Genomic DNA, 13878 nt, shown 5'->3' on the forward strand with positions numbered 1-13878 from the left:
ACTCATACTTAATATATAATATCTAAATAATCAATAACTCAATATAATGTGAAAAAGCATCCGACTGAAATAGATTTATCAGTATAGTAATGAAAACATGATAAAGTATCTAAGGTCTTTTTATCAATATTATGATTTTAAAAAGATGCTATCACTCGCTCACATGGATATTGAACCAAAGATGTTTAAAGCACACAGAGTATCACTGTTCCAATGTTATCAGTGTGGCGTTTTGAGATTGTCATAGAAGCTTTGTGTCCTATAATGATCTCAATCCTGATAGTTAAGGCACTGGAATGAAACTGAACGGTGAGATGTGCTGAAGCACAATCAGTCCGCATAAAATGTGGGTGCGTAACAAGCCGCGCCAATATCAAAATCCTGATATTTACGGCTGTTTTTCTAGCCAAAGGCAACAACTCCAGCTAAATGCACCAACAGATGTACTGACCAACAGATCTGTAAATATTCACCTGGAGGGCTGAAGGCTGTCCTACCTCGAGGGTTATTGAGTGCAGCTTCCGTGGCCTTCCTGCCCTCTCCACAGTGGCTCTGGTCAAAAGGTAGACACTGCTCCCCCGTCCCAGCAACTACCTCCAGATTGCGAGATGGATCTTTTGGCTGCCCGAGGTTCCTCACCCTGTAAACTCTGCGACTGCTGGTGTCAGACACATACAGAACTTCCCCCCTCGGGTCCATGGCCAGATAGTACTTGTGGGCAGGGCTGGTGCTAGTGAGACAAGGTGGACAAAGTTAGTTGAAACAGGTTGTACAGTGAAACTGTACATGCTACTTTCTTTTGTTTCTTGCTTGTCTGGTGTTGTATTTATTACACTGCAGCTCAAAGTGACATTGACTGAGACACTAGCCTAGTTTTGCAAAATTATACTACACCTCCATACTCCTGCCTAGACAACACCGTCACTTGAAATATAGGTATTTAGAGGCAATTAGGTCATCCCAGTGAATAGCATTACTGTGAGACTCCTGGAGTAAATTTGCGACACTGCCGAAGCAACAAGATTAATACCTTCTAATTTACATAGTACAGATGGCCACAGCCACTGCAGCTGAAGAATAGTCCTGAGTGATAATCTTATTTTTAGCATTGTGTATGTTAGGGACATTCTTAATATGCTTATGAATTCAAAATGTCAACATGTTGCACAGCATGTTTTTTTTTCTTTACATTTGGGGCCAGAGTGGAGCTTTCACATATGCATTTATCATTGTAGAAAGTGGATTTTAACCCAAATCATGATGTTTTCCCTGCTGTAAGCTAGCAGTAAAGATGCCACAGCTTACCTACGGTAAAATGAAGTGAAAGCTGAACAGATGGAACCACTCCTTACTCTTGTTTCAAAAGCATTTACATGGGTCCTTTCAGAGTGTAAGAACAAACAACCAGTGGATTTAGTTAGACTGTTGAGAAAAACAGTACAAAGTCCTCCTGAGCTACTGTAAACCCTTTTTTATAAGGACAGAAATCCCGTTTAAAAGGAAAGTGGCACCACTGTATCCAGAGATAACTCTCTTTTGTAACGAGCTACACATTATCCTTGTAATGAACAGACTGCAGACTAAATTCGCGGAGACGTAACACTGCATCGAGATAAGTAATTCCTCCTTTTAGTGCTGATCTGTCCACAGAAACAATAACAAGGCGTAAAAACACTGATGATGTAAAACTGAACTTACATGACTCTTACATCCTAATCAGAGACCTTGTTTGCTTAAAAATAAAACTGATATTTTCCTTTTACCCGACATGATTTTTATTGTTTGTAGAACAAATGCCCTTCTCTGAATTTTCTAAAACTTCACTAAAAACGACTGCACTTCCTTCAGGTTTATGGCTGCTTTTATCCCAACAGTGCGTCTCAGTTCTTTCCATAAATATTCAGTTGGATTAAGATTACACAGCTGACCACTTCAAATGGCCCCGTGTTTCTTGGGTGCTTTTAAACGTGTGTTTTGGGCTCTCATCCTGTCGGAGGAGCCGCGACCTCCGACTGAAACGCAGCTCTCTGACACCAGGCAGCGCGTCTCGCTCTAAAATGCCTTTGATAAGCACAGATTCGACCCTCTGCCAGGCGCAGCAAAGCAGGCTGATTCTAAAACACAGCTACAGGAGGCGTCGCATCAGGCTCCTTTGCCCCCAAGTCCAGTTTGTCTGATTAGCGATTAAGCAAACTCTTTCCCGGCTCGCTTGAAGAATTGGACCTGGGTGCAGCTCATTTGGACTTGCGCACGCTGCGCATGGATTTCTAACGCTTTCTCAACAACAGATGTCTTTGTGAACATTTTCTTAAGTAATTAACAAGCTAGTGCGAGGACAACGTGTCACCCCTTCCCTAATTGAGTCACAGAATGACTAAAATGTCAGTTGAAGGAGCACGATTTGAAAGCACGTGTGATCGAAAAGAAAGAGCGAGAGAGGGAAAGAGTAATGCGAGAGTCAATCAGCAGGGGTTTTTGGGGACACACACACAACAATCATGCTACAGCAGTCATACCTAGTGCGAGTACATCTTAAATGTGTGAGAAGGGGGTTGTGTTTTCCAGTGGCGTTTTTTTCTTCTGAACACTGAACTCGTGCGCCGTATCAAAAAGCTCGTAATTAGTTTGATGTGTTCAAAGGACGTTCTCGCAGCATTACAGCGAGTCTCCCAGCACTTTTTAATTTTACAACCCTGCACTCAAAAAAAAAATAAAAAATCATGCTCAAAATGTTGATTTTAAGTAATCTGATTACATGTATGTAACCATGTAATCCAGAACCATTTAATTTCATGTAAATACATTCGTATAATTACATTATGGACTTAATTACTTGTAATCTTGTAGCAAATGTGTAATGTAAAATGTTACATTTAACGTTACAATCATTTAGAAAGCTCTTGGAATTTGGTTAATAAACCTTTGATTATACTTACAATTATTGCTTTGTGTTTATGAGGGACAAGAATCCCTTTTTGCTGTTATCTGAGGTCTAATCGACCCTAGCTCTAATGCTATGCTCTAATGCTATGCCTATTTTTTTTTTTTTTTTTTTAAAAAGAGAAGAATAGGAAACTCAGAAGAGCAAACGAACATCCCCCATCCTCCCAAAATAAAAAATAGGGCTAGAGTAAAGTCAACCTCACAGAGTTAACTAAACACCAGTTTGGCTTTTTTATGTTTGACTTCCAAAAGCTGGACCTCCCTTTGCCTTCTTCAATGGAGCTTACAATCATTTAGAAAGCTCTTGGAATTTGTCTCTGTTTTGAAGTTTCCCCTTTTTCTTTCTTTTTTTTTTTTTAAATCAGTGAAACTTTTCTTCTGGTCAATTTGGGCATTCCTCTTGCAGCCTCACACAGGGAGGTTGCCTACAGCCCCACGAATCAACTCCTAATAACACTAGCAGCTGTGGTCACAGATGCGTCGGCCTTATCCTCTCAGACAACTCGCACGTCTGTGTTCAGTGCAATAACAGCACCAAAGTACTTTCCTCATATAAAATCCGGTTGAACTGCTTATAAGAATGAAGAAACCCACGATGGGGCAGCACGGCGGTGGAGTGGCTCGCACTCGTGGCTTGCTTTTGGCTTCTTCCTGTGACTGTGTGGGTTTTCACCTCCCACCAACCTGTGATGCAGGATCCTGATTTACAAATACAAAAAAACCCAAAACAAAACTGATAGCACTGGTCTAAAACCAAAACTAAGACCCCTGACAAGCTCGGTCAGCAGCATGCCGTAGTTCCAGTTGAGCCCGGCAAACTTGCACTGCTGCTCAGTCTGAAAGTTCTTGCTAAAATCCTTTGAATGTGTGAATAAAAGGAACTGTAAGGTCAGCATGCCCTGTGTTATGCAGCTCTTTGGAAGACGACTGGCCTGTTTCTTCTTGCTGTCCAAACAACATATCTCGTTGAGCAGAGATTCGGCCAGCTCCTCTACATGCAGTCCAAGTACAGCAATCGCTTGGACTCGATGGCCTCAGGCGCACTATGGATAAAACTAACTTCTCTGCAACCCGCAGTGAAAGAAAAAAGAAAAAAGCTGGCAAAGAACCACCAGGCACAGGGCTCACGCCAACTTTAAAGCAATTTAGCTTATTTGCTTTGAAAGTTAAGCTTAAATCCTTCTGGGGTTCTTTTTTTGTTGTTGTTGTTGCTTCTGACTTTTTTCCCTTGCTTCGGTGATCTGGAACAATTAAATGCTTCTTGTTTGGCATGGTTGGTTATGCTGCTGCTCGTGATCAATAACAGGATGTAATTAAAATTTGAATGTAAAATTTCTAACTGTTGAAATAATTTCTTTCCATATGTCAAACAATATTCCAGCTAAATTAAATCAGTTATTTGGCAACAAAATTGCTTTTTTCCCCCAGGATATCAAACACTGTTAACATTACTAATAAAAATAACTGAATAATGAAAATATAATGAATTTATAATAAATAAGTAGTAGTCACACTATTAGGTAGTCCCACTATTAACATTCAGGGATTTTAATTAGTCTGTATTTTTGGGATTTGGGTTCAGTAAAGAGGGTGTGCTGGCCTAAAAGACAACCACTGAGCCATCCAATGAGCGGATGGACAGACACTTGTAATAAAAATTTATGACCGCAAATAAAAAATGTACTTATTTTAATGACTTAACAATAATTTACAATAACTTTGCACAGGCCATTTTAAAAAACCCTTTAGCAACAACTCCAGTATGAAATGTATTAATTCTTCCTTCACTGAGGTGAAAGGACATGCTCTGGGCCGCTGGGCCACACCAGTTACGCTAACTTAAACTGGCTTTCATTGATAAGGAAGTAAAGAAGAGCCGATGTCAGTGCCTGTTTTTCCTGTTTTCAATGGCACGCCTGTATAATACTAAGTATAAAAACAGCAAACCTACAACTGCCTACAATAAAGCCACAAGGATGTTTTTGCTATCATTTTATAGTGTCACATATATATATTTGTCAGCAGAATTGTATCCACATGTCAGGGAGCGATAAGAAGCCTTATGTATAAATGTATGCGCAGGCTGCATAAGGAGGAGAACAGCATACTCCTTGCATGTGGAAATCTTTCCAACAGCTGCGTCAATGTATGATGTTTTTGAGTTGAGACACTTTGGTTACAAAAACAATAATGTGAAAATGACTCGTCAGCTGTAATTTTATGCCTGTATGTATCTTTGCTTTTGATTTCACCTGATGTCAAACAGACTGCTTAAAACAATTGAAGGAACATTTTGAAAACACATCAGAGTTCAATGGGGGAAAAACTGATATGAACTGGGTAATGTGTTAGGAATGGATGGATGTCACATTGTTCGATGGGAATGAAAATCATCAATCTACAGAGGGCTCAATTCAAAGACAGCCCAAAAAGCGAAGTGAAAAAATGATGTGGTGAGGCTTCGAGGCGACTGTTGTTGTGCTATTTAATAAATAGTTCATTTTGATGAAATTTCATTGCAGCAACTCAAAATTGTACTCAGTAGTTTGTATGGGTGCCAGGTGCTTGTAATTCAAGCCTGACAACACAGAGACATGCTCTTAATGAGACGATGGATCGTGTCAGGGGGGATCTCCTCCAAGATCTGGACCAGGGCATCACCAAGCTCCTGGCTGCTTCAGATGGACTGAAACAGAGGTGTTCTATTAGATTTAGGTCACGCGAGCATGGGGGTAGTCAATTCCTTCATCCTCCAGGAACGGCCTGCATACTCTCACCACATGAGACCAGCCATCATTGTGCACCAGGAAGAAGCCAGGACCCACTGAACCAGTGTAGAATAAGTCAAAGGAGTTCTTCCTGATAGCTAATGGCATCACTGACTAGCCTGCAGAAGTCTGTGTGTCTCTGCATGGATATGCCTCCCCAGACCATCACTGACCCCCCCACCATCATGCTAAACTATGTTATAGGCAGCATAATGTCTCCACTGCTTCTCCAGACCCTTTCATGTCTGTCACACACACTCAGGGTGAACCTGGGGACAGCACAGAGCACCAGTGGTGGACCTGCCAATTCTGGTATTCTATGGCAAATTTCAATCGAGCTCCACAGTGCCAACCAGTAAGCACAGGACCCACTAGAGGGCGTTGGTCCCTCATTTCACCCTCATGAAGTCTTTTTCTGATTGTTTAGCCAGACTCGCTCACTGGAGGTGAGTTTGTAGCTCTGGGGGTGCTCATCCTGTTCCTACTTGGGAAAACCAGTGGGTAAAAGACCTTCTACGGCCCTGAAGGGAGACACAGCAAACCTTTGTGCCATCCTGCTGGAGTTGGACTACCTGCGCAACATCTGTAGTGTCCAGGTATCACCTCATGCTACCAGTGGTGACACAGACACTATTCAAATGCAAAACTAGAGAAAAACCCGTCAGATGAGTACTGACATGGGAAACATGTATAAAACCATTCCTGTTTTGGGGGTTGTCTCCTTGTTGCTCCTCTAGTGCACCTGTTGTTAATTTCATCAACCACAGCAGCTGAAACTGATTAACAACCCCCTCTGCTACTAAACCGACCAGATCAATATCCCAGAAGCCTAATCAACTTAAAGTTACTCTGATCAAAAAGCGGTCCTCTTTCATTTTTTTAGAAGTATATACAGGATCATCTTTTCTGTAAACCTCATGGCCTTTCAATGGACCGCAGTACGGCATCAAAAAAAAGCTCTGACCCAACAGAAAATAAGAGGGAACAATAACAAGGAGTGCAACAAAGGTCCAAAATTAAACCCAGGTAAATCTGACCTCAGCTGAATGAGTCATGGGGACAAACAACTGCCCGTTGTTATTGTTGCTTGATGAAAAGTGGACAAAAGCCTTGGAACTGATTCACTGAGAGTCTCAAATAGACAGCATGTTGCACAGGAAGAAATACCTCCGTGCGGCGTCATGTGCATGTCCTACTGCTTATAAGAAATTGTCCTTTTCTCCTCAAAGCCTGAGCCAAACATTTGCACAACTGACTTTATTCGCCCTTACGCTTCCTGCAAGCTGCATACTGTCCTTTGTGTCGGATGAATTCCAACAGTGTGGGCAAGCAGCTGTGCAGGCAAGATGTGACTTGTTTCTCCACATATAGTCCACAGTTCATTAATTACATAAAACCTTTGATACTGTCATGCTATTGTGTTGTATTGTGTTGCATTATTATTAAGACTTGAACACAGTGATCATAAAAGTGAGAGGGAATTTAAATTTTGCACTTTGAACACTGTAACTAACTGAGTTCCAGGCAATTACTTTTGTAGCGTGAAATCCAGTGTCAGCTGGGTCTGGTCAAAGGCTTCCTGCCAATTAAACTTGAAGACACCCTGTTAAAGGTTTCTTTTTTCCTCCTTTCTTCGGCAGCTATTCAATAAAAAAAAATGTCCTGCGAGGAAAAATACAATGTCAAAACAAATATTTCTGTTGTCACGCTCGCAACCCTTTTCATTTCTTCTTTTTTTTGTAGCCAGCGTGTCCTTATGATTTCCAGTTTGCTTTGGACAGCCTTTGTACCCTAAATATCCTTTTCTTTTAAAGAAGAATACTTCCTTACTGAACCTTCTCAATGCCCAGAAGAGAGAAAAAAACAAAAACAGCAACATCGGCAGGCTTGCTGTCAGTCATCTAGTCCATTAAGTGCATAACTGTTTACAGAGCTCAGCGCTGAACTGCACATACATAATTTAAACTCGATCCTAAGAGAGTTATATTCACCGAGTTTCAAAATGTGCCACTGCTCGGCGTACGGTGCATCGTATTTGCCGGGCCTCTTGAAGCTAGCGTGAGCATCGCGTGCTGTATATAACTGATTACAAATCGCTTCACCTATCTTTTCCTCAATTAGATGCTCATAGCTCCAAATGCTTTCCTCCGGTGGAAGGAAAATAAACAACAATAACAACCGGAGCACAAACAATCCCACTCCAGCCTTGCTCATTCCCACCGCATGCAATAACAAAACAGTGATCAGAGTTGATAGACACAGTGATCTAGCTGTTCCTAAATCGACCGTCTGGGCTCTCAGATAATACTGTCGAGGACTTCCTCCCCTATTTGCTTAACTCCTCGCTCCGACTCTTAAAGGGGGGGGAAAGAATAGACGGTGGTTTCATGTTGAGCACTTCCCATACCGTCTTCCCCTCAGAGAGCACCTTGTTTTGAAGCCCTTTTGGCTGATCGGCACTTTGCTGGGAAGAATGCATAGTGAAAAGCTTTGAAAGCTGAATATGGATGAATAATTAATGTATTTGACTTAGGAGAACAATAGCACAGAATAAAGGAGAAACTCTAACATGCTGCTAACAGTTAAAAGCTGCTGTGGAGGAAAAGAAGGGAGCAGAAGCTAAAAGAGAAGCCTCCAGGGTAAGGAAACACCACCCGAAGTGCCTTCAGAAGAATCCAGCTCGTGCAGTATAGGCTCCAAATCTCGTTATTGCGTTTTATCTGACACGCTAGCCAGATTTACTCAAATACTCCTTCACTAACACAACCCATGGTCTTGTAAATGCGTTCATTTGAATTTATTTCAGGCTGGGATCAAATTTTCTGTTAATAATATATATTAGTGGATTCTTTCAAGCAAAGTTTTAGCTGATTTTTTTTTTTTAATCTGCATTTATGCTATAACAATAGCCCAAGTACTTTATGCATCTAAGACCGTTTATCCATTACACATTAAGCTTTCTTCTTCAGCTATTATTTTTAAGCAGTCTGAAATTCAGCAACTTATGGCTAACTGCCTAACAAAGACAGCTATTTATTCATTTTTTGGCATCTATTTCAGCTTAACAGAGCATACTGTAAATTCAGGTGGGTCACAAAGTTGAGTTCAGCTACAATCCCAGCAGATTGGCCGATCTCAAGGCAACACACCTCCACTGCCTCCTTTCCTTCTCTACCTCACTTGTGCCAGCTTGTCTGCTTCTCCTGTTTCTTTTTATTTAAATTTCTGGAGCTACTCAACAATCTCTCCACATGCCAAACGCAGAAGTACCCCACTGAGGTAAAGCGGCTCCAGATGAGAAGCACTGGCTACATGGCTTTACAGTAGAAAATTACCAACGGTTTGCATATTTATATATTTATATATTATATATATTTTTGACATTTGTTCCTACCCACCCACAAAGTACATCACAATCATATTATCAGTTCTGCACGGTTTCAGATTTTGGCACAGTATCGTGAAAAATAGTCAGGGTTTTTGAAATTGGATGAACCCTCTCTTGCTCTTCCACAAACACCCACAAGCACAAACACGCATACACACACAATCGGCTCGATACGACCCACGATAGTGGTGCACGCACAGATGCAAACATCACAACACACGTGCACACACAGAAACTCTATAACATCTGTCTAATCTTCTGTCAAACAGCGTACAGTGCTCACAGCATCACAGAGGCTTGAGACCGGGGCGACGTTGAGGCCACTCCCGGCCTCGGGCCTTTTGGTCTGGCTCGGGAAATGAATGAACCGAGGCATCCACCAAACAGACTTTCAGTAATCCTCTAAAAAAATGAAATCCTTGACATTTTGGCTGCGGTCCAGCGTACAAATTTTAATATCACCAAGTGAAATTTAAATGAGACATTCATAGATCTAACTGTGCTCGTAGCGTGTGTACAGAACCTGCACGCGTGTTCCAGGTGAAGGTGGGTCAATGCAATTTAAAAGGAGGCAAACAAACAAAGTTAAAGCTCTGCGGGGCGTTTTGCAACTGTCTATTCCCTCGACACACATTTGTGCAGGTATATAAAGGAGGTGTAAATCACCACTTCTCACCTGTGTCTGGTATCCCGGTTCCTGATAACAAGCCATAAAGGAGCGTTTCAAAAGGGGAGAGAAGAGAAAGTAAAAACAATTATTTATGAGGCTAACGAGAGGCTCTCAGAATTTCATAGGCTGCTAAATTTTCTCCCCATAAAGTGAAATTGGGGTTGCTTTAGACAGTTGTATTGTTTCACATTTAATATTAACCTAAACAAGAAGCCGTTTTTGGCGGGTTGGGGGTGTTTCATCCCAGAGGAAACCTCTGCCTGAACCAGAAATATTAGTCAGCCATAGAATAAAAACAGTGAATGAGAGTAAAGATACATAAGGAGAACACTCTACAGGACAAATGACTGTGCAATCCCATTGAGAGTCAACGCTTGAAAAAATACAGAAATGAGAGAATGTAATGCCTGCAGCACAGTAGGAGATATCATCGTCATAATCCAGAGGAAAAAAAAAGAAGAAGACGGAAAAAAACGTATCTTTGTCTCTCAGCAGAGACTTTCAGCTTCTCTCGCATCCTAAAGAGGTAGATTAGAGTCTGTGATCTCTAAACCTCACACGCTCCTCCTTCTGCATGAAGACGAACTTCAGAAAGAATTCCACCGAGATCAAATAGATTGCAGCTGCAGATCCCATCCGCAGCTAATGCCATGCTAACCCGTATCAGCTGAGCTAATTTTTTATTTCACATTGTGTTCGAGTGAATCCGATGCGCCAAATCCCACTGCTTCCTACTGCGAGAGATCCCTACCAAAAGCGGTCTTATCACGAGCACACCCAACAAGATCATTGCTCTCACTTGAGTTCCAGTATGGTTCTGGTGTATCCGTCTGGGTGGACCCTGCGAATGAAGTTAAAGTCCCCCACGTAGAGAGAGCCGTCGGGGCCGCTAGCCAGCGCCACGGGGGCAAACAGCATCATGTCCCGAGCCGCGCCGCTGCAGCTCGGGCCGCACGGGACGCTCCGATAGAAGCCGTTCCCCATCACGGTGCTGATAACAGGGGGCTGCTGGGACAGGAAGACGTTTTCTCCATTCCCTTTGTGAAGGATTCCTGGGGAGAGAGGAATGCAAAGGTGACATGAAAGGCCCTTTAAGTGTACTTCCCATCAGCGGGTGCATGCTAATGTTGCTGAAATCATTTATGAATGCAATGACAAGTAGGAATAGTTTCAGTTCTTTCACGTGTCAGACTTGGGGTCTGTCTTTTTTGTTTTCCTTTGAACTCATCACGCCAGATTTAAGGGAGTAAAAGAGTTTTGGGACAGGGCGATGTTTTTCACTCTGTTGCACCGACCAAAATTTTGTCAGTCTGACTTTTTGGACTCATTTAAATCTGGACCATCTTCTGTGTGCCTAACTCTTAACAAGTAACAAATTAAGTTTTTTTGTGTGAGAAAATGCAAATTTGATACATCTCAAACCACTTTCTGAGCAGCTTTAATGGCAATAACGGCACATTGTAGCTGAGTCACCCACACTACAGCGTTTTGATGTCCTTACTTCAAGGACATCTTGGACTTCTAAGCTCTGTATCATTTCATGTAGTCTGTCCAGACTATCAACACATAACTTAAAAGAAGTCACACAGTGGTTCTTATTTATTTCAATGTCAAAGAAAGAAAGCAAAAAACATACTTTTTTTTTCTTTCATAAAAGAAAAAACTAATTGGAATTGAATTCAAGTTTCTCCAATTCATTTTGTGGCTTTAAAAACGCAGCCAGCCTCCAAGCACCAAAAACAAGCGGATAAACTCACCGCTGTGAATGTTAAGGGCATGGTGTTTGTCCAGAGACCATCCTCCAAGGTCAGAGGGGACCAGTTCAAATCCCTGCATCAGAGCGGTCCTTCTTTCCCAGTGGATAACACCGGGACACACTTCATACTCATAGCCGACTGCCACTGGAACAGAAACACGTGCACACATCGAGAGCTTAACATTAAGCAGTAGCGTGCAATTCCTATGTGCTGCAGACCGGCTGTGCTTAACGCTGCACCACGTGGCGCAGAATGACTGCACGCGCTTGTATCTGAACAAAGCCTGAAAACAAGGCAAAGCACACACAAGTTTCCCCATATCTTTTTCAAAGCTATATTGTATCGAGTGGTGAGATAGATAAAAGGCCTGTAGGGAGACCTCATCAGTGTTTGTGTTTGAGAGACATCAGTGAGGAGTGGGGGCGTAATCAGGAGGAGTACGGCTTCATGAAGGAGCCCTAGAATTAGCTGCTTGGCCTCTTAGTTGTAATGATACGCTGTGCAGCTTCCCACTACAACTAACAACTATCAACAGATTTTCTTTTTCTTTTTTGGCTTGGCAGGATTAAATATGTTTCGGCACTAATTTGCCACTTGGAATATGTTTAAAGGCAGCAGGTGACCAAGCTGCAGGAGCTTTCAAAGTAAACACGCAAACATACTTACATACATGTCATTCTGCAGTGTGTAATCAGGCGCGCTTGCACACACCGAAGGAAAGAAGCCCATGCACATGAGTCATTAGAGGTGGAAAAAATAAACACACAAGCAATACATTTACCTAATTAAGCAAGTGCTTTATTACAATTTTAATGGCAACTTTCTGCTGCCTTTTCTCTCACACATTCCAGTCGCTGTATGCCTATAGTCACTCTGAAAATAGCTCCTAGCTGTACGATGTCCTATGATAAACAAGACCACCTGTAAAAGTATTTGCAGAAATATGCGGTTGCTGAATTAGAAACTGTAAAATGGTTCTCTCATAATCAATTTATTGTGCACTTTTATTTAAGCATGGCTCACACTACAGCAAAAATAGGACGACAAAATCCTTGCGACTACCGTGCTGACTGCAGTCGCTCTCAGACAGATTGCAGAATGTTTGCAAATACTCACCGTTCAATCTGTAAATGCAGATTGCCAGCACGTAATCAGTGAAGTTCTTTTGCTCCACCATTTATTTCTCCGAGTGAGGACACAACATAATAAATCACACAAATGTGAGTTATTAAGACTTGTGGCAGGCAATTTACTGCAAGCTGCACATGTCTTACTTTGCACCTTGCTGAGAGGAGTGCTCATTTACTTGGAATTAGAGGGGGAGATGTTATCAGAAGGAGTGTGGAGTGGATGGCTCAAACCTCTGAGTGCAGCGCCAAAACTTTGGCACTGTCCTGGCACTCTTTACTCAGTCCTCACTCTGAGTGTTTACAACCGAGCCCCACATATTCCTGCTCGGCAATAATTACTGAAGCTGGAGGAGGAGGAAGTACAATTCTAATGCAAGATGCATACAAACATACATCTTTGTATTGCACAATCAGAATCAAAATACTTTATTATGCTTCCAGGCTTTTAGCTGCATTTCTACACCATGATCAGTACACAATGAAAACAACTCTCTGCATGTCTGCATCTCAGCAGTGCGCAACCAGACCAACTCTCAGGTTTCTTTCTTTAACTTCCCTTCATCACATAATGTCATATAATCTACTGGTATATAATACCACATGCCTGTACATAACACTGACTTTAATAAGGACCTACAGTTTCACACAGCCTGCAGAAACACCCAGAAGGATGTGCACATTTACACACCTGGCTTAGTAACAGTATCTTCACACAGACAGCTCGGGATCAGATGGGAAATAATGTTTTTTTGTCCTTCTGCACATGGTGCATATCAGTTGTTACACACGGATTTCCGGTTTCTATGGAGCAATAGTTTTCTCTGGATTAATCCTGGACTCTACTTGTGTTTCAGTCCTCAGGTCCCCAGCAATGTCTGTCAGAAAGAGTTCATCCTCATATATCGTAAACATATCGATTCTCCGTCAGCCTCCTCTCATTTATCTGAACTGCCAAAATGTTTTAAGAGAGAAACGTGTGTAAAACCTGTGCTTACACTGTGATTTTTAAGCCACAAATTTGCACTGCCCTTTGTAAAACGTTGGTCATTACAAAATGACCAAGCTGTGTGTTTTTGTATGTTTATACATGTGTAAATTGTAAGTTTTCCCTTTTTTGTAAGCCTGGCTGAGTCTGTGGCTCAGAGAGTCATGCCTTATGTGTGGATTTTGCTGTGTCCGGCCAGAAGGACCCAATGAAAAATATCCTAGTCTTTCCAAGTGG

At 41.9% G+C, this 13878-nt stretch overlaps 1 protein-coding gene across 1 annotated transcript in view; it reads right to left on the minus strand.

Moving 5' to 3' along the window:
• Positions 1-13878, minus strand: part of tenm1 (teneurin transmembrane protein 1) — a 202998-nt gene that overhangs the window by 46120 nt on the left and 143000 nt on the right. The window contains exons 19-22 of the mRNA XM_005916517.3: positions 11527-11670; positions 10569-10821; positions 9776-9796; positions 498-730 (exon numbers count right to left, since the gene is read on the minus strand). Of these exons, the coding sequence (XP_005916579.1) occupies positions 498-730; positions 9776-9796; positions 10569-10821; positions 11527-11670 (651 nt within the window). The remainder of the gene's footprint in view (positions 1-497; positions 731-9775; positions 9797-10568; positions 10822-11526; positions 11671-13878) is intronic.

This window comes from Haplochromis burtoni, unplaced genomic scaffold (assembly GCF_018398535.1).
Source record: "Haplochromis burtoni strain Fernald_Lab_line unplaced genomic scaffold, NCSU_Asbu1 Contig_19, whole genome shotgun sequence".
Classification (NCBI taxonomy): Eukaryota; Metazoa; Chordata; class Actinopteri; order Cichliformes; family Cichlidae; genus Haplochromis; species Haplochromis burtoni.